We start from the raw sequence: 19,831 nt of genomic DNA on the forward strand, positions 1-19,831 counted from the left end.
GGGGGCTGGATTTATCTGATGAGTCAAGGAAAGGCCTTCCTCCCCGCCTGCTTCACATCCCCAGCGTGCGGCTCCCTGCCAGGTGCCTGCTACAGCTGCACATGCTCCCACCACCCGGGCTGATGCTGGGGCTCTAGAGCCGCAGAGACCCAGCATCCATCCCCCTTCCGCCCACTGCCTCCTCCAGCTGTTGCTGAAGACGGAGAACAGAGGACAAAGCGAAACGTGTCTGGAAACGCCTCCTACAACACCTGTGCTCAGTTAACGCTCTCTAGCACCGAGGCCCTCTGCTCCAGATTGACCGCACTGTGAGTTGTGTTATGCCTCTGAGGCTCTAAATCTTCCAAATATCCTACTTCGCTCACTTCACCCCAGGGCTGGGCCCCCTTTCATTTCCAGGGGAGGCTGCCCAGGGAGGACACCCTGATTTTACACTGAATGCATTTGATGAATTCATTCTCTTTACCCTAAATCAGGTCAGAGCAGCCCTTTTAGCTATGAATTTCCCCAAGCCATTTCCAGAGATTCAAATCAGCCTCCACTGGAATGCTACTTGGGTTGAACCACATGCTCATGATGGGAACTCAAATGTCACCCATCCTAGGTTCATCACCCTATCGCCCCCAATGCCCTGATCCAAGCACTTATGTGCATAATGTATGCACTTAACTTTACAGGCCGAGAAACAAATGAGAGATTCCTGCAATGGTGATTTCCAATGGGATTCCCATGACCCCATACCAACTTTAAAGCTGTGATTGGGGGCATAGTGCCAGGCACAAGGAACCATCAAAAGTTTGTAACAAACAATACAACAGTGCTACAGCACTTCAGTGCTCCGGGCATTATTTAGGCCCAGATCCTCAAAGGTATTTAAGAGCCTAATTTCCATTGCTTTCAATGGAAATTAGGCACCTAAATACATTTGAGGATCTGAGTCTTAGCTCCATTTCCCCCACTGTAGCCATCTCTGTAACTATGTCTAGTATCTTCAGGTCATTTTGCTCTCCTTGTGCCCACACAGACCTGCTCCAGATTCTACCTTCTCTGAGGTCAGAGTTCAGTTTCTCTCCCAGACGCCCATCATTGAACTTCCTCACCTATTAGTATCCACAGTCCAATCCCTGTCTTAAAAGCAGGGATTTTTTTTGGCATATAAAAGAAATTGAGAAAACCATGAATAAAAAGATAGGCTCCTGTCTTGTTAGGATACTATGAAAAACTAGGCCAAGCCAGCACCAAGCTTATGTTACAAAATACAGAAATATTACCTATGGCATATCAGAATAAAAGCTCTATCCCAGCCTAAAGTTATCTTTCAGTGTCCCCCTTTGTCTTAAAAAAGTTGTATGTAAGCAAGGCCAGGTCTTCACTACAAACTTACATTGGTATAACTACGTCGCTCAGGAGTGTGAAAAATCCACACCCCTGAGCGACGCAGTGATGCCGACCTCACCCCTGATGTAGACAGCACTATGTTGATGGGAGGGCTTCTCCCATCGACATAGCTACCACCTATTGCAGAGGTGAATCAACTACACGGATGGGAGAAGCTGTCCCGTTGGTATAATAGCTGCAGAGTTTTAAGTGTAGACCTGCCCAGTATAACAAGAGCTCCTTCTTTCATAGAAAATATATGTATTTTGTCTTTCCCCAAGAACTAAAATCCTCAACGGTATTTAGGTACCTAACTCCCATTGAAATCAATGGAAGTTAGGTGCCTAAATACCTAGAGGATCTAGGACTAAACTCTTCGTAATGGAGATGCTAGGCAAGACACTACTTCAACTTTCAAAAACAGTCCAGAATGGTAAAATGGAAGTGAATCAAGTTCAGGTACCAGTTTGTGCTACATATAAAAAACAATACAATTTCCTATACACAGGCTAAAAGCTTACCAAAGCTCACCTGTCAGTCTTATGGGACCCTAGTCAGTCAAAGTCTTTCCCACCCTTCCACAAGGTTTGGGCCCCTGTCAAACAGAAGGTCCTGTCTGTTTGCTGGATCAAAAAGAAGGCCCTGAGTCAGTTTAAATGCAGCCTTTTCATACCAAAAGCCCCTTTTTTGTCTATTGGTCTCTGGAAAACCCAGTTTGAACCATATATGCAAGCCTCCCCCAGGGGTGCTACCTCTTTGGAGATGTTACAATCTGAGTGATTCATCTTAATACCCTCCATAGTTTTCGGTTCCTGAAGAAGTCATGGTAACCTATCTGCGGTAGGTGTATACAATCCCAGGCCCACAGTAATACATAAGCTGTAATACAATATTACATAACTGTAATACAATATGGTCCCCAAAGATACTGCATGCAGTTGCAATATCTGTCACAAATTGATTTTTATGCTTCTCCATCCCATTAAAGATTGTTATTTTGGATTATTTTCCCCCAGGTATATTAGGCTGCATTTCTCCAATCTGAATCTCATTTTGTTGTTTTATACCCATGTGTCTAACCTCTCTACAAGTCTGATCCAAAGATCATTGAAGTCAACCAGTTTTTCCATTGACTTCAATGAGTTTTGGATCAACCTTAAGTGAGTCAGCAAGTCCAGTATCCTCCCTTTAGCAGTATCTTAGGTTTTATAGGATGGGTCATAGTGCACCTTCTCACATGTGCAGTAATGAGGAGCGGAAGGAAGACCCATGAAGACTAACGATAAAGAGCAGGTAATGAAATATTTATAAAATTCAATCATAGAATATCAGCCAGTCTTGATTATCTGCATTGTTGAGTATTAATGGGATCAGCAAATGAACTGATTATACAGTTTTGAAAAATCTTGACAAATGAGGAGGTACTGAAAGACTGGATGAAAGTAAATGTAATAGCAGTGTTCAAAAAATGAAAGGATCCCTTAAATGTAATGTTTATTCTTATGAGAATAATGGAGCAAATATTAAGAGGAAAAAAACCTGATAATTGTCAATAAACAGCTGGAGTTATAAAGCACAGATATTGCAAATCAAAAGGGGTCAATTGTGGCTTTGCATAAGCTCCACATATGGGCCCATGCATTGTGTTACCCTAAGAGCACATCAGGAAGCAGACTGTGACTGAGGAAGTCAAAATGGCCGAGACTCGAGATCCTCTAAGTATTTAACTGCCTGATTCCAATTGATTTCAATGGGAGTTAGGCATCTAATTACCTTTGAGGATATGGGCCAATGTGCCTACTAGTCCCCTCAGCTCCAGGTGAGGGGAGGGGGACATACCCTGCCCCAACTTTATACCTATACATCCCCCAACACTAAGCAGTGGTGCTAAGGTTGCCTATTCCCCATCTCTTCCTGCCCATGCATGCAGAGGGAAGGTATAACAGCCCCTTGAAAATGGGAAGCTGATGCAGGGAAGCAAGGGAGTACTTTTTGCTCCCTTATTCCCTTTTGCAGGATGGGCCACAATCTGGCCTAAACTTTGATGCCTTTGTTTTGATAGTATTGTTACCCCTTTTGACATGAGTGGTTGGCCAAAGTTTGGGGCCCTGCAGGTTTTTTCCACTAGGATGGGGTCAGGTATTTCTTTGATGTAATCCTGTTTATTTACAAAGAATGTACAAAGTCATGTTTCCCAGACACAGCAGGAATCAAACAACAGCTTTGCTCACAGCTTCAAGATTCTTTTTGGCAGCACCCACCTTGAAAACTCTTTCTAGGCTTTTCTCAGGGCCACACACTGTGCTTGTCTGGACTCTGGAGCTTCCTTGCTGCCTTCTCTCTGCTTCTCTGGTGTTTCTCCCTGTTCCCTTCTCTCTCCCACACACATAACTCCACCAAACAATACCCAACAAGATCCCTCTGCCCACATCATTCTAAGTCCTGAGCAGACTCACATGTGTGTGCTTGTGTTCTGGTTTGAGGCCCCTATTGTTTCTAACATTTATTCTGAATGAAGGACTGCTGCTTCATGCATCAGTTTCAATGATGTTCTGCCCAGCCCACAAGAGTATTAGGCCTGGTCTATGCTTACAACTTAGGCCAACATAACTACAGTGCTCAGGGATGTGAAAAACCCATCACTTAACCCTCAATGTAGACGCAGTTAGGTGGATGGAAGAAAGCTTCCGTTGTCCTACCTACCTTCGTTCAGGAAGGTTGAGTTCCTACAACGATGCAAAAATCCCTTCCATCACTGCAGTTTGCATTTATGCTATGGGGTTACTGAGGCATAGCTATGGCACTGTAGCTATGTATGGCCTGGTCTACACTAAAAAGTTACATTGACCTAACTATCTACCTCAGGGATATAAAAAATACACACCCTGAGCGACGTAGTTAAGCCGACTTAAACCCTAGGGCAGACAGCGCTAGGTCAACAGAAGAATACTGTCAACCCAGTCTACCACCTCTCAGGGAAGTTGATTACCTATGCTGACGAGAGAACGTCTCCCATTGGTGTAGGGGGTAGTGTCAACACTGAAGCACTGCAGCTGTGCTGTTTCAAGTGTAGACAAGCCCTAGGCCACTAAAGCACCCATAATGTAGACATGGCCTTATTTAGGGCCAGATTCTGCTACCCTTACTCATGGTGTGAAGTACCAGACTCTGCAAGTAGTAGAAATGATTTCAGTGGGCCTATCACACAGCATGAATAAGGGTGGTGGAATCACCAGACCCAAAGGGCTAGATTGTACTTTATGACACAGTCCTGGGCGAGGGTCAATGCATAAACTGCATGACTCCAGAAGCAGCCTCAGGAGGAAAGGTGACTCTGAGATATCTCTTGGAAGCACCACTTTCTCTTGGTTCCCCTCTTGCACAAGAGTAGTAATCTACTGGTAGCCTATGCCAGAAGCCTTAGCCCTCACTGGCTCAGATGTGCTGGCCAGCACATGGGGAGGCAGACTCAAGGCTCCAATATTCCCTACTCTTCTCTGCCCACTCACTCCAAAGAATGAGTAAACGGGCACCACCGCACCTGTTTACTTTTGCACACTTAAGTTCCAGGTAGCTTCTGCAGGGTGAAAGGGGAGTCTCCCCCTCATGCCACTGTGCTAGTGCATACTTCAAGTCACAATCTAGCCCAGGGGTAGACAACCTATGGCACATGTGCCGAAGGCAGCACACGAGCTGATTTTCAGTGGCACTCACACTGCCCGGGTCCTGGCCACCAGTCCAGGGGCCTCTGCATTTTAATTTAATTTTAAATGAAGCTTCTTAAACATTTTAAAAACCTTATTTACTTTACATACAACAATAGTTTAGTTATATATTATAGACTTATAGAAAGAGACCTTCTAAAAACGTTAAGATGTATTACTGGCATTTGAAACCTTAGATCAGAGTGAATAAACGAAGACTCGGCACACCATTTCTGAAAGGTTGCCGACCCCTCTAGCCCATAGTTAGTGGATGAAGTAGATATACTATATTTGACTTTTACTAAAGCATGTGATACTGTCTTATGAATCACTCTTGAAATTACTTCAAATTGGCTTGAATAGGAACTTTATCATGTGGACTGAAAACTGGCTTAAGGACCATAAACAAAGGGTAATAGCAATGTATTGAGCTATGGGGGGGATTTTAACAAGTCAGTGTTGGGTCCAGTCTTATTTAATACCTTCATTAATGATCTGGAGGAGAGAGTAAAGAGAATGATGTCACAGATGACATTGAGGTGGAAGGAACTGTGAATACCAGTGATCGCAGAGAAAATAATGAAAAGGAACCTAAGGTCTGAATCAAACCCCACTTAATCCACCTTGACATTGACTTCAGTGGCCTTTGGGTCAGGCCCTTAAAGAGGGTAAATATAAAGAAATAAACCAATAACATGAGATTCAATTTAAAAAAAATGCAGACTAACACACCTGGGGAATAATAATCCAAAACCTTACCTAAAAGGAAGAAAAAAATTGGAAAAAAGATAGAAGATAAGAGCAAATTAGATACAAGTTTGCAAAAGGACACAGCTGTAGAAAGGCCAGTAAAAATGCACAGGGTAATCATTTCACAGCAAGGTAAACTACAGCTCTAATGTGATCATACCTGAAATAAAGTATTTTTTTGAAGAACAAATTACCAAAAAGATATTGACAAAACTGGAGGAAATTTAGAGAAATCAACAAAAATGACTAGGGAGCTGGAGGGATTGGTTCATAAGAAGAGGCATAAAGAAATAAGGTTATTCCATGGCCACTAAGAGAGAACTAAGGGGGATACGTGTAGAAGTAATGGGATGAAATTAGGAAAGAGAAAAATTATGCTGAAAGACTTTGGTGGAGTCTCTTAACAGAAGTCTGGGAAGCCACATTGTTCCAGACACTTAAAATTAGACTGTCCAATACAAAATGTAAGGCAGGCAACAATCCCTCGTTGAAGGACTATGTACTGGATATTTATTATCTATTTCTAAGACTGCGTCACGGTGGAAACGTTTCCCTGATTTTCACCCAAGATAATCCGGGAAACGTTTCCCTGATTTTCACCCAAAATAATCCGGGGACTAATAAGGCATTCAGTCCTAGAGGAGGAAGCATGGGCCAATGGTTTGCTCCATACTGAGGAGACCTCTGATTTGCACGGGCTCCCTGGTATAAGTCACGTAGCCCCTCTGTGCCTGGGTTCCCCATCTATTAAGTGAGATTAGTGACACTGGGAGGCGCTCAGCTGACGGGGGGCCATGCACGTACCTAAGGCAGCACTGGGCTCTCCTGGGTTGCGACAGCCCGGGGGCTCTCCGCACTGCCTGCCAGCGGGGCGGGTCCCGGGAAGCACCCGCCCGCCAACAATGGCATCAGCGCGGGACGGGCTCCTCCAGACAGGGCTTTGGGGAGGACCCCCCGCCTTTGCGAGAGGGGCTGCCCGGGATTTATCTACAGCAGGGCCGGGGAGGAGCTCGGCACTCGCCAGGGCCGGAGGGGGGAGGGGCCCGGCACTCGCCAGGGCCTGGCGCTGGTAACACGTCGCGGGCGCCAGGCGGGGCTCGCAACACCGCTGCAAGCTGGGCCCGGCTCCGCACCCCCACAGGCTGAGGGGGACGCCGCGGCCCGACCGGGTACTCAGACCAGCCTGGCGCTAGGCACGCTGGGGTCCGGCGCCCTCTGACCCACGGGCTGCGAGAAAAGCCCCATGAGGGGGAGGCTGGTTCCAGCTTGAGGCACTGAGCGGTCCCTGGCGCGAGGTGAATTTAACGTCACTATTGGCAGGCTGCTCGCCCAACCAGCAGCTCTTCCCGCCCTTTACTTGTAGGCGGGATTTCCGTTTGGCGGTGCGCCTTGTTGCTGGAAATCTGAATAACATCACTTCCGGAGAGTGGAGCCAGTTGCTAGGCTGCTAGTCGGACCTTTTGTAGCTTCCGGTCTAGTCGTGTGTGCACGGGAGTCTCTTCCGGGTTTGGGGGCACCATGAGCACTATGTTCGCCGATACTGTCCTCATCGTCTTCATCTCGGTGTGCACGGCGCTGCTGGCCGAGGGTAAGCGGGCTCGTGGCCTGCGCTGGGGTGGCCGGGCTGCCGGGCGGTCTCCTTGGCCCCCGGCGTGTTCCAGTAGGGAGAGGGCGCTGGCCAGGCGTAACCCGGTGAGCAGCCTCCGAGCCAGCCCCTTCCCGGTTCAGGAGCAGGCAGGCTGCGAGTGGGGCTCTGGGGGCGCAGAGGGGAGGGGCTCCTCTCTGGTCACCCAAAGAGCCCATAGTGGGGCTCCGGCCTGGGTCCCCGAGCGCGATAGCCCTGAGGCCAAGGGCCAGGCCTGGCTCTGTCACAGCGACCGTGGGTGACTCTGTGCCCCAGTTCGCCATTATCTGCAATGGGGACAATAGCCCTTCACGGGCGGTTGTGAGGAGAAATGCATTACAGGTGTTTAAGGGCTCTGGTGATGGGGACTGTGTACATATCGTGCCTGGACAGAGTGAAAATGACTCCACAGCCTCAGTTGTGTGTATCTATTTCTATAGATTTCTGAGGTAAATAACTTTCAGCAATAAAAGTGCTGGGAGATATGAGGTCTGCTTCCCACAGAGGTGTCTGTGCCATTCAGTGCATCTAATGCTTCCTTGACAAAGACAGCCCTCTGCTTACTGTATGTTGCTGTTCTCTGGGTTTCTTTCTCCTTGTTAAGGTACCCACATCTAAATATTGCAGCAGCCCTGGGGCAGTTGCAATAGCGCTGTATAGAAAGTCATTGTCCCCTTATTTTATCTGATGCTTGTTTCAGGTATAACATGGGTGCTGGTTTACAGAACAGAGAAATACAAGAGACTGAAAGCTGAAGTGGAAAAACAAAGCAAAAAATGTAAGTGTTGCCTTTCAAACACCATACATACTATGGCTGTTCTTGTCTTCTCATCGTTTTCTGCTCCAGGATTTTTCAAAGTAGGGTCTGCTCTTGGCAAGAGGTGCCTTCTGTTTGCTCCCGAGGGTCCCTACCTCACCATAGAATATTTGGGAGCTATAAACATGACTACTTCCATTCTGGTCTGAGGGAGCGAGCCCCTAGCTTTATCCTTTTTTGTCCTTCACTGGAAGGAGAAGGGTTAGTACTGAGACCTGTCCTGATGTTAATTCCACCCCCTACCTAACTTACACTGAATAATGGGGGGGACAGAGATGGGTGTAAGCCTCTCTTTCCTTAGCACGGTTAGCCAGTGGTTATGTATATAGATTCCACCAGCTGCACTGAGGTGAGCTCAGGGATCCTGCCTGTGCTTTTCAAGAGGGACCCCAGATCTGGGGAGGAAAGAACAGGAGGCGTTATTGAAAAGAGGAAGAATTGTGGTTGGTTGAATGGTATGAGAGTCTAGGGAGGAATAGATAAGGAGTGAGATTAAAGGTGCCAGAGGAGAATGAGGGAGGATGATTTTTGTGGTGGGAGGAAAAAAAGTGAGGGAAGAAAGAAGACCTTATACATACACATACAGAAGTTGCATGAGTTTAAACTGTTTTTTAAACTGATTGCACCAGTTTAAGTACAACCTCTCTATATAAAATGATCCTGAAAGGACTTGGAGAAGGGTGGAGGGAGTACAGTGCAGTAAAAAGAGCAAAGGGGGAAGAAGATAGAGAGGTGGAGGAAGAGTTGGAAGATCTATGGTATAAGGTAAAAGTGGAGCGCAAAAGCATCAATAGAAATAAGTGAAGTAAGGGATTTAAGCAAGTGACAGCTCGACAGAAGATCGGCTTGGCTTCTGTCTCCCTCTCTTCTGAGCCTTCAGGAGAAGACCAGTTGGAATCATAGTCATAGAAGATTAGGATTGGAAGAGACCTCAGGAGGTCATGTAGTCCAACCCCCTGCTCAAAGCAGGACCAAGCCAACTAAATCATCCCACCCAGGGCTTTGTCAAGGTGGGCCTTAAAAACCTCTTAAGGATGGAGATACCACCACCTCCCTAGGTAATCCATTCCAGGGCTTCACCACCCTCCTAGTGAAATAGTGTTTCCTAATACCCAACCGAGACCTCCCCCACTGCAACTTGAGACCATTGTTCCTTGTTCTGTCATCTGCCACCACTGAGAACAGCCGAGCTCCATCCTCTTTGAAACCCCTCTTTAGGTAGTTGAAGGCTGCTATCAAATCCCCCCTCACTCTTAATTTCTGCAGACTAAACAAGCCCAGTTCCCTCAGCCTCTCCTCGTAAGTCATGTTCCTGAGCCCCTCCCCTCGACTCTCTCCAATTTGTCCACATCTTTTCTGTAGTGGGTGGCCCAAAACTGGACGCAGTCCTCCAGATGTGGCCTCACCAGTGCTGAATAGAGGGGAATAATCACTTCCCTCCATCTGCTGGCAGTGCTCCTACTAATGCAGCCCAATATCCCGTTAGCCTTCTTGGCAACAAGGCACACTGCTGACTCATATCCAGCTTCTCTTCCACTGTAATCGCCAGGTCCTTTTCTGCAGAAGTGCTGCTTAGCCAGTCAGTCCCCAGCCTGTAGCAGTGCATGGGATTCTTCCATCCTAAGTGCAGGACTCTGCACTTGTCTTTGTTGAACCTCATCAGATTTCTTTTAGCCCAATCCTCCAATTTGTCTAGGTCACTCTGGACCCTATCCCTACCCTCCCAGCGTATCTACCTCTCCCGCCCCCATCTTAGTGTCATCTGCAAACTTGCTGAGGGTGCAATCCATCATCCAGATCATTAATAAAGATGTTGAACAAAACCGGCCCCAGGGCCAACCCCTGGGGCACTCCGCTGGATACCAGCTGCCAGTAAGACATTGAACCGTTGATCGCTACCCGTTGAGCCCAACAATCTAGCCAGCTTCCTATCCACCTTATAGTCCATTCATCCAATCCATACTTTTTCCAGGCATATAAGACAGCGCAGAGTAGCTAAGTCTAAAACCTACTAGTATAAGTTATGAAAGCAACTGAAACCCCAGCAGAGGGTTTAGAGCAGGAGTGAGCAAACATTTTGGCCTGAGGACCACATCGGGGTATGGAAATTGTATGGCGGCCCATGAATGCTCACGAAATTGGGAGTAGGGGTGTGGGAGGGGTGAGGGTTCCGGCTGTGGGTGCAGGCTCTGGAGTGGGGCCAGAAATGAGGAGTTCATGGTGCGGGAGGGGGCTGGGGCAGGGGCTTGGGTTGGGGGGGTTGAGGGCTCTGGCTGTGGGTGCAGGCTCTGGGGTGAGGCTGGGGATGAGGAGTTTGGGGTGTAGGAGGATGCTCCAGGCTGAGACCGAGGAATTTGGAGGCCAAGAAGGGGATCAGGACTGGGGTTGGGGAACTGTGTGTGTGTGTCAGGGTTCTGGCTGGGGGTGCGGGCTCTGGGGTGGGGTGCAGGAGGGTGCTCCAGGCTGGGACCAAGGGGTTTGGGAGGTGGGAGGAGGATCAGGGCTGGGGCTGGGGGCGGTGGGGTAGGCTCTTGGGTGCAGGCTCTGGGCAGTGCTTACCTCAAGCAGCTCCAGGAAGCATGTCACCCCTCCGGCTCCTATGCAGAGGCACAGCCAGCCCAATGGAAGCTGCAGGGGTGGTGCCTGCGGATGGGACAGAGTGCAGAGCCGCCTGGCCATGCCTCCTCATACTACATAGGAGCTGGCAAGGGGTCATGCCGGCTGCTACCCGGAAGCCCCACGGAGCGAGGCAAGCCCCCGACCCTGTTCCCTTGCTGCAGCGCCGGAGTGGAGCAAGCCCCCGACCCTGCTCCCCAGCGGGAGCTGAGGGCTGGATTAAAAGGTATGATGGGCCGGATGTGGCCCGCAGGCCCTAGTTTGCCCATCCCGGGTTTAGAGATAATGTGCTACTCATTTGAGTGCTGTAGAACTTATAAGCAGCTGGTATAGATTAATCTCTGCTGTTTAATGATTGCTGTAGAGCAGGGGTGGCCAACCTGTGGCTCTGGAGCCACATGCGGCTCCTCAGAAATTAATATGTGGCTCCTTGTATAGGTGCCAACTTTCCAATATGCCGGGGGGACTTCACTGCTCAACCTCTGGCTCTGTTACAGACCCTGACCCCATCCCTTCCCGCCCCCTCCCTTGAGCCTGCCCTGCCCTCGCACCTACCCCTCCCCACCCCAGAGCCTCCTGCACAACATGAAACAGTTAATCAGGAGGTGCGGCGAAGGAAGGGGAGGCGCAGATTGGCGGGGCTGCCGGTGGGCAGGAGATGCTGGGAGTAGGGGGAGAAGGGTGTGTGGACCTGATACGGGGCTGCTGACATGTTACTGTGGCTCTTTGGCAATGTACGTTGGTAAATTCTGGCTCCTTCTCAGGCTCAGGTTGGCCACCCCTGCTGTAGAGATTTTACTCTGATTATTTTGTAATTCCTCCTATCTCTGGTTTGTGTTTCCACAAAGAGCCAGATGTGAGGTGCATACACCAGCAATAATTGCTAACGTTAATGCTTGTGAGTTTGAGCTTGAGTGGCAGAGCTGAGAATAACAAATATTAGCTACAATTTCAAATTTGATTAGCATTTATTAATCATAATTTATCCACATATCCATTTTAAAAGGAGCACTTATCTGTCCTTTGGCAATTCTTAAATATACAACTGTAAAATAGACCACTCCTGCCACACCTTTCAACCATTTGTCAATGTACCCACAGCAACAACCAATAAAACAGCCAAAAAAAAAACAACCCACCATGGATAAGATCACTAGGCTCCTCTGCCAGAGCCTTGCCATTCTATCACAGCTACAGAAAACAAATGGGTCTTGAAAGTGAATAAACTAGGGCAGTTAGATTGGGGGAGTGTTTATAATTTAATCTCTCAACAAAAACATACTCGTGGTATATGGCACAGCCATGTCTCAAAACTCAGTGAGTTTGAAAGTTTCAGGATAGATGTCTGATTGTTATCTGGCAAGGGAAGAAGTTGCAAGACTGAAGCGTGGTTATAGTGAGAATAAAAATGATGTTGTGCCACTTTATTTACCCCTAGTGACCTTTCTGAGCAAACTTGCTCAGTTTATGTCACCCTTGCTTAATCCTACTGGCCTGCTTGCTTGAGGTGTGTGATTTAGTTTATGGATAAGTAAACTTCACCAATAACCTTTTCATCAGCAGCATTGTGGTAAAAGCAGATGAGTAGGTTTGTGCCTGGGCTGTTCATTTTCTGACAATTGTGCAAGGTCGGCTTATGAGTCATAAGAATTTTATCTGTTAGCACCACAAATTCTCCTGTGATCTTGAAATTTAGCTGTAGTCTTTCTGTCTTGGTCATCACAAGGATTAAAAGTTCTGCCATTAAAACTGAACTGATATACTAATATGTGAGACAGAAGTCTTCAGCGCTGACACAATGGGACAACAGGAGTGAAAATAGGTTTGTTGGTAAAGTAGATATACAGATGTGCCATTGAAAAAGGCGATCCATATCACTTATCTTATCATAACCATACTTTAACATTTATCATCCCATTTTCGTATTGTGATATTGGCTATGTAAACCTGAAACTAAAACTTGGCTTTCACTTTCTGGGAATGTCAATCAAATTTCTCTACTATTGGAGGTGATTCCATTTGCAGATTGAAAAGTATAGTTGCTGGATCACAGTCTCAACTGATCAGCACTCTGGCTTGTGACTATCTGGCTTTGCTTGGAGCAATCTGTGGAGTGTCTACTGTCTGGATTGGTTGTCTGTCTTGGTTTTCTGGTAGCTTTGATAACTAAGTTTAGACTTGTTACTTAATTTTTAACTTCAAAATATTGGAAATATTTCAGTCCTAATTGGATGACCAGCAAGAATGGAGCTGGCTGTGCCAGACTGCTGGCGCAGCACTTCCACTGAGAATGCCTGCGTGTGAAGAAGGGATATAATAGAACACAGGCCTTTCTGTGTTCTGCTTCCCACTGCAGATAGCTAGGGTCAGAGTTTCCCATAAAGCTTGTTTCATCACACTTGTTGAATTGAAAGTACTGTCTAGAATTCATAATGACAAATCAGCAAGGTCTGTTTAAACCAAAATGATACTCAAGCTCCTTGGTTCACAGTGTAATGGGCTCCTTTGGCAGGCTTTAAAAGTCTGGCTTTTGACAGGGATTGAAATTGTTCTTTTCCTCATCTAGGATCAGGGCCTGGAAAATATTCCTGGTCTTGTAAATATTTGTATTAGTCCAGCTCTGGCAGGTTATAAGACATTGAACATATATCATAGACATATATCTGTATCTTGCTTCCTTCCTCCTCCTCTTGTCTGCATGAGGGTTTTGGGTGTAAGGGAGAGGAAAAGAGAAGGGATTAGTAGCATAACTTTTCATTGTTTGTGTGAAAGTGATTCTATGTTGTCTTTGCCCTTTGTAGTGGAAAAGAAGAAGGAAACGATAACTGAATCAGCAGGCCGACAGCAAAAAAAGAAAATAGGTAAGATTTGGGGAGGGGGGAGGTGTGATGCTCCAAAAGTGAGCGGGGGGGCTGTGAGAAGAAGCTGCTGGAGGTGTGTGACGAACTGGGTCTGTTCTTACTGGGGTGTGTGAATGCTGACAGGGGAGTGTGGCTAGGATGGTCCCCATCGGGGGATGGGAATCTGCCCGAGGGAACATACCTGAGCTTGTAACATGAGAACCCAGGAAGGGGTTGGAGGCCGTGTGACTCCGGGCCCGGGAAACTGAAAAGGCTGTGGGAGGGGTGGCTGAAGGCAGAGTGCTGGAAGCGAGCTGGGGAGATGGCTGGGAGGCAGAGATGGCTCTGACCCCCCCAAAGGGGGGTGGGCTGGGATGCCCTGGGACCCCAAGCTGGACTTAACTGAGGGGGTCCTGCTGTCTGTGCCTGCAAGACCTGTCTTGGACTGTATTCCCGTCAGCCAAATAAACCTTCTGCTTTACTGGCTGGCTGAGAGTCATGGTGAATCGCAGGAAGCCGGGGGTGCAGGGCCCTGAGTCCCCCAATACTCCGTGACAAGGTGACTTTCCCTTTCCTTCCACCCCCCACTCCCCCTTAAAACTTTAATACTTTATTTGGGGATGGGAGGAGACTTTGTTCTTGATGGGATGGCTAGAATGTGACTTTCTCTTCTTCCCTGTGGACTGTTGGAGCCTATTTCAAGGGAACTAGCCTCTTCCTTTCTAGATTGACTTTAGGCAAACCCGGTGGCACTGGGATTCCAGTGCCTGCTGCTGCATAAGTGGGACTGGTCACATGGACCCAGACCAAGTAGTCTTTTAGCCTTAACTCTTTCCAGATGTTATCCCTGAGAGCTCATTGCTGCAATGCTTTATCGCAATGCAATAACTGTGGGACTATCGGAATACATGTTAGCGTTTGTGGTCCCAGATTGGATGAAACCTATCTTTTTAGAGGTTAGATTTTTCATTTTTTCCTCATAGCATGACTGTAGGATGGAGTGAAGGGTGTATGGGTGTCGTAACGGCATCTTTATATCTAAATGTGGTCAGATTTCTTTCAAACTTGGCCTCAGTTGCGTTTGTAGCATTTGTTTTGGGGATAATTACAACATTCCTTTAACGTGTCTTTTCCTTTAAGATACTGATGTATACTCCTTAACTCCAGTTCAACATAATGTTTTGTCTGGGGATATGTGAGAGAAAATGAGTTTAGAATGGCCACATTACTCTCAAATGTTAAAGCCATGAGTGAGTGATGCAGAGCAACCAGTTGAATTGTTACAGAAAACTTATCAGTAACATCCTAGCCAGATACAAAACTTATTGGGACTGTATTTTCGTCCCTCTTCCTGTAAAGCCAGGTGTCTTCCTTATCATCAGTTCTGTACAAGGCCCAGAATAGCTATAAATGATTTAAAATAGCCTTTCCTACATATAAAACTTGTGATCTCTGGACTTCTCCTAGGTGCAGAGCCTTAATTCCTTTCCTTTTCACGTGTGCATTATGATACAGGCCTTAATTACACAAGCACATCTCTTTCCCACAGAATCAGTGGGAAATTCAGTGCATAGGATGGAAGGTGCTTAGTGAAAGAGGAAGCTTTTTGCTATTCCTTCTTATCCTCATTATTCAGTGTGGACTCGCACCTTATTTACAGCTAACTATCCAAACCCTACTGTGACCAAGGAATGCCTTATTTCCCTTTGGACTTCTCACCTATTCATCACTTGAGTATGAGTGCCTCACTAGCACTAATGAAGTTATTTTTACAATGCCCTTTTGAGCTAGTGAAGTGTTAACTGGAGTCCTAAAGCAAGCCTGGGAAATTCTAGCCTAAATGGTTTGTTTGATAAAGTTATAAGTGGGCTTGGAAGGATTAGATATTTACTGGTAAATGTTTGTAAATGTCAATTTCATTGTACACACAAACTGATGAAAAAATATTTCCATCTATGATTGAAGTTTAGATCGGCAAAGTAAGAAAAATGCTTCTTGAGACCTTTATTAGAGTCAAAATCCACCGATTTAGACTTTTGAATTAGGCTTCTTACACATGGTCTTGTGAATGAATAATAAAAAGAGAGATCATTTGTGGATTCAAGGATATTTATTTTGTATATTTTCACACGTGATGTTGACTGTTTTAATAGTTATAAAGAATTAACTTTTTGAATCTGTGTCTAGTCATAATTGTCTGATACCCCACCCCCCAACTGAACATTTAAATGGTTGAATCTAAAAAGCTTAAAAATAAACATCAATATTGTGTGTCAAATTTTTTTTTATTTGAATATTGTTATTTCTAGTTATGAGAAACAGGGAGGGGAGGGTTAGAAGAGTTACTATTGCTTCACCAAACACTTCCCATTGTAACCCTCTATATTCAGCTGCTTATAATTTTGGTGTTTGAAGGACTCTCCTGGTGCTACTGTCTCACAGCAACAGTGCTTTAGGGCCCACGTGTTGTGTTGATACCCCAATATAGAGATGCTGGACTCCCAGACACCTTGCACTGCCACAGACTACTTCCCCAGGCCTCACTCACATTCCCTTTCCAATATCTCTTGTAGTTTTCCACATTCCTATTCAACCCCATATCTGTGGCTTTTCCAGGCTGCCTCTGGATCTTTAGCCACTCAGAGGATCAGGACTAGCGAGATGGGGCAGTGGAAATAGCAGATGGAACATGACAGTTCCATTGGCTGACCTTGACATAGCACAAAACAGCACTCCTGAATAAGGGAAATAAAAACAATTTTTTTTTTTTAAAAAGAAGTTAAAGTGGCCTTTACGTGAGATGTTATCAGGATGTGTGAAACTTGGAGTTTGTGGTGACTGAAATGGCACGGGCAACGCAGCGCAATGTTTCCAAAAGGAGTATCCTAAAGTGTTCTGTTCAAAAGCTAGTATACATATTTTACTTAAATATTGCATAGAAAATCCAATCTTTGTATGAATGGTTCCTTAGGCTTTTGAAGTGTGAAACAGTAGGATTTTTGTCCTACTTTAAGTGCAGCTTTGGTGATCTGACCTTGGAATCCCTACAGACACCTCTGTAGTGAAGTATGAGTTAACATATGTAGTGCATTTCCTTACAGCAGTGGTTTTCAAACTTTTTTTCTGGTGACCCAGTGGAAGAAAACTGTTGATGCCTGTGACCCAACAGAGCTGGGGACGAGAAGTTTGGGGTGTGGGAGGGGCTCAGGGCCGGTGCAGAGGTGAGGGCTGCAGGGTGAGGCTGAGGATGAGGGGTTTAGGGTGCAGGAGGGGGCTCCAGGTTTGGGGAGGCTCAGGGCTAGGGCAGGGGGTTGGGCTGTGGGAGGGAATCAGCGTTCTGGGCTGGGGTGCAGGCTTTGGGGTGGGGCCAGGAATGAGGGGTTTGGGATGCAGGAGGGGGCTCTGGGTTTGGGGAGGCTCAGGGCTGGGGCAGGAGGTTGGAATGCAGAAGGGGGTCAGGGATCTGGGCTGGGAGTGCAGGCTCGGGTGGGGCTTGGGATGAGGGGCTTGGGATACAGGAAGGGGCTCCAGGTTTGGGGGGGGCCTCAGGGCAGGGTGCTGGAGGGGGTGCAGGCTCTGGGCTGGGGGTGCAGGCTCTGGGCTGGGGCCGGGGATAAGGGGTTTGGTGAGCAGGCAGGGGCTCCGGGTTTGGGGGTGGGGGGGTTCAGGGCTGGGGCAAAGGATTGGGTTGTGGGGTGGGCTCCCCTCGAGTGGCTCCCGGTCAGCGGTGCAGCAGGGGTGCCAAGGCAGGCTTCCTGCCTGTCCTGGCACCAAGGACCGCACTGTGTCCCGGAAGTGGCCAGCAGCAGGTCCGGCTCTGCGCAGCTCTTGCCCACAGGCACCACCCTACCCCAGATCCCATTGGCTGGTTCCCAGCCAATGAGACTGCGGAACCGGTGTTCAGGGGGAGGGGGCAGTGTGTGAAGCCCTGTGGCCTCCCGCGCCTAGGAGCTGGACCTGCTGCTGGGTGCTTCCGGCGCACAGCGCGGTGTCAGAACAGGTAAGGACTAGCCTGCCTTAGCCGGGCAGCACTGCTGATGGGACTTTTAATGGCCTGGTTGGTGGTGCTGACCAGAGCCGCTGTGACCCAGTGCCTTGCATTCCGTGACCCAGTACTGGGTTGCGACCCGCAGTTTGAAAACCACTGCCTTAATAAGATTTGATGTGCAAATAACATTCTCAGAACAACACTACTTCCAGAATAAAATATGCTGACACTACCTGATTTTTACAAGCACTATTTGATTTTCCAGTTGACATGTCTGTATGTCATCATGCCCATTGTCTGAGTTGTTGTGCATTGCCTTTGAATGTTGACAAACCTCATATACTTGTTCTGCTGCATGTTGTTCCGATTCAAGGACAGTTGGCTGTGTGCAGTTTTCACACTGTAACATCTGGCATACAGATCTGGAATCTGTCTTGGAACTATTACTGGCTTGGATAGCAAGGAAGGTTTAGACTTGAAAGTGAAATCATTCTGGGGTCTGGGTTGGTATAACCTCTATTCTCTTTCCTGCTTTACAGAGAGGCAAGAGGAGAAGCTGAAAAACAACAACAGGGACCTGTCGATGGTAAGAATGTTGTAAATTAGGGGCAATGCCCAAACTAGTGAAGGGCTAGATCTTGAGCTCTCCAGGAGGTGAAGAATCACCTTTAATTTCTATATTCTAAAGCACAGATCGTAGGTGCTCATATTCACATATCTCCATGGGCTGCACTTCTGACATCTGCAAGCTACAGTGTGGCTCTGAGTTCTACACTAGTCGCCCCTTCACTCCACACATAGCTTCATTAATTCTCATTCCCCTCCACCCCCACAATCTCTCTAGTGCTTCCAAAATAAAAGCAGTTTTCCTGACTTTCCACTTACCCACCCCATCTTCCTAGTGAGCCCACTGCATTTGTTGTTTCCCTTCCCTCCTCACAGTTCCTGTGGACTCCCCTTTCTTTGAGTGGTCAACCTCTTGGTTAACAGGACAGCCCTGAGCACTCCCTTTCCTCCACAGGCTCTTCGCCCCTATGATCCCTCTCATGGCTGTTCCAGTACTTGTCGCTATTCAACCCTTCTAAGAGTTTTCTGCCTGGTCTCCTCTCCTACAAGCTGAGAGAGTGAGCTGAAAGATTGCCTTCTCTTCTGATCCTGACGATGCTGCACAAAACCCATTACTCAGCATTAAAGCCCTCAAGCCCTAACTGTGGGACTTGCCTTTATTTTTAATCTGTTTGTTTCTCTCTGCATTAGCTGTCAATAATGAATGACTCAGACCTCTCTGGTTGCAGGTTCGAATGAAGTCCATGTTTGCAATTGGCTTTTGCTTTACTGCCCTCATGGGCATGTTCAACTCTATGTAAGTATCAACTCTCTCTGCCCCTCCTCCCCCCACCCTCCGAGCCTTCAAAGTGAATGTATCCCATCCCCTCTCTCCTTTGCTACTTGGACTCATTCTACTGATGTTCATGGGGTCCCACTGAGAACTGCACCTAATTTGTATAAAATGGATCAAACTGCAGCTCTCCTCATCTTCGATATGGAGGTCACAGCGCGCATTGCTTCTGCTCAGCTCAGCATGGAGCATTGCATGCAGGGATTCTCTAAGCTGCACTTTAGCCACAACTGAGCATGCTTGCTGTTCTGGAATATATGACCAGGATGAAAGTCTGGCTAATTCAGAATAGCTTTGCAGAGATCAGGCAGCCTTCCACAGTCTTCAGACCTTTCTATCGCATCTGCATCGGCTGCTTCATTGCTTTCTAAAGCAGTACTGGCTGTTTTTTGTTGTTGTTGTTGTTTTTTTCTTCAGAAGCTGAGATGTTTAAAGAAGAAAAGATTTTGGAATTGACTAGGGTATTTATATAAGCTCTACTTTTCATATGGTTATATGTCTAAATAATACTGTCAGAATACCCCCAAAAACAAACAAACAAACAAAATGCTGGGGGATTTTTGTCCACAATGATTGTGACAGTAGTCCCATGGTTGGCCTCTGAATTTGTGGATGTCTCAAACTTAACTGGTCATTCAAACAAATCTCCCCCGCCCTGCTTATTTGCTCGTGTTGTCACCTTCCCCATCACCAGTAATGCCATCCTCAGTTCCTTA

At 47.0% G+C, this 19,831-nt stretch overlaps 1 protein-coding gene across 4 annotated transcripts in view; it reads left to right on the top strand.

The window, feature by feature from the left end:
• The first annotated feature begins 8 nt into the window (after nucleotides 1-8).
• Nucleotides 9-19,831, top strand: part of TMCO1 (transmembrane and coiled-coil domains 1) — a 34,531-nt gene continuing 14,708 nt past the window's right edge. For 2 of the 4 annotated variants that reach the window (XM_005304245.3, XM_065555700.1), the window contains exons 1-5: nucleotides 6,880-7,419; nucleotides 8,156-8,233; nucleotides 13,690-13,749; nucleotides 18,256-18,302; nucleotides 19,012-19,079. In XM_005304245.3, coding sequence (XP_005304302.1) covers nucleotides 7,350-7,419; nucleotides 8,156-8,233; nucleotides 13,690-13,749; nucleotides 18,256-18,302; nucleotides 19,012-19,079 — 323 coding nt within the window. In that variant the 5' untranslated portion in view covers nucleotides 6,880-7,349. Of the gene's footprint in view, nucleotides 309-6,879; nucleotides 7,420-8,155; nucleotides 8,234-13,689; nucleotides 13,750-18,255; nucleotides 18,303-19,011; nucleotides 19,080-19,831 lie in introns of those variants that run through there. The other 2 variants (XM_065555701.1, XM_065555702.1) reach the window with 2 other exon arrangements.

Source organism: Chrysemys picta, chromosome 8 (genome assembly GCF_011386835.1).
Source record: "Chrysemys picta bellii isolate R12L10 chromosome 8, ASM1138683v2, whole genome shotgun sequence".
NCBI lineage: Eukaryota > Metazoa > Chordata > Testudines > Emydidae > Chrysemys > Chrysemys picta.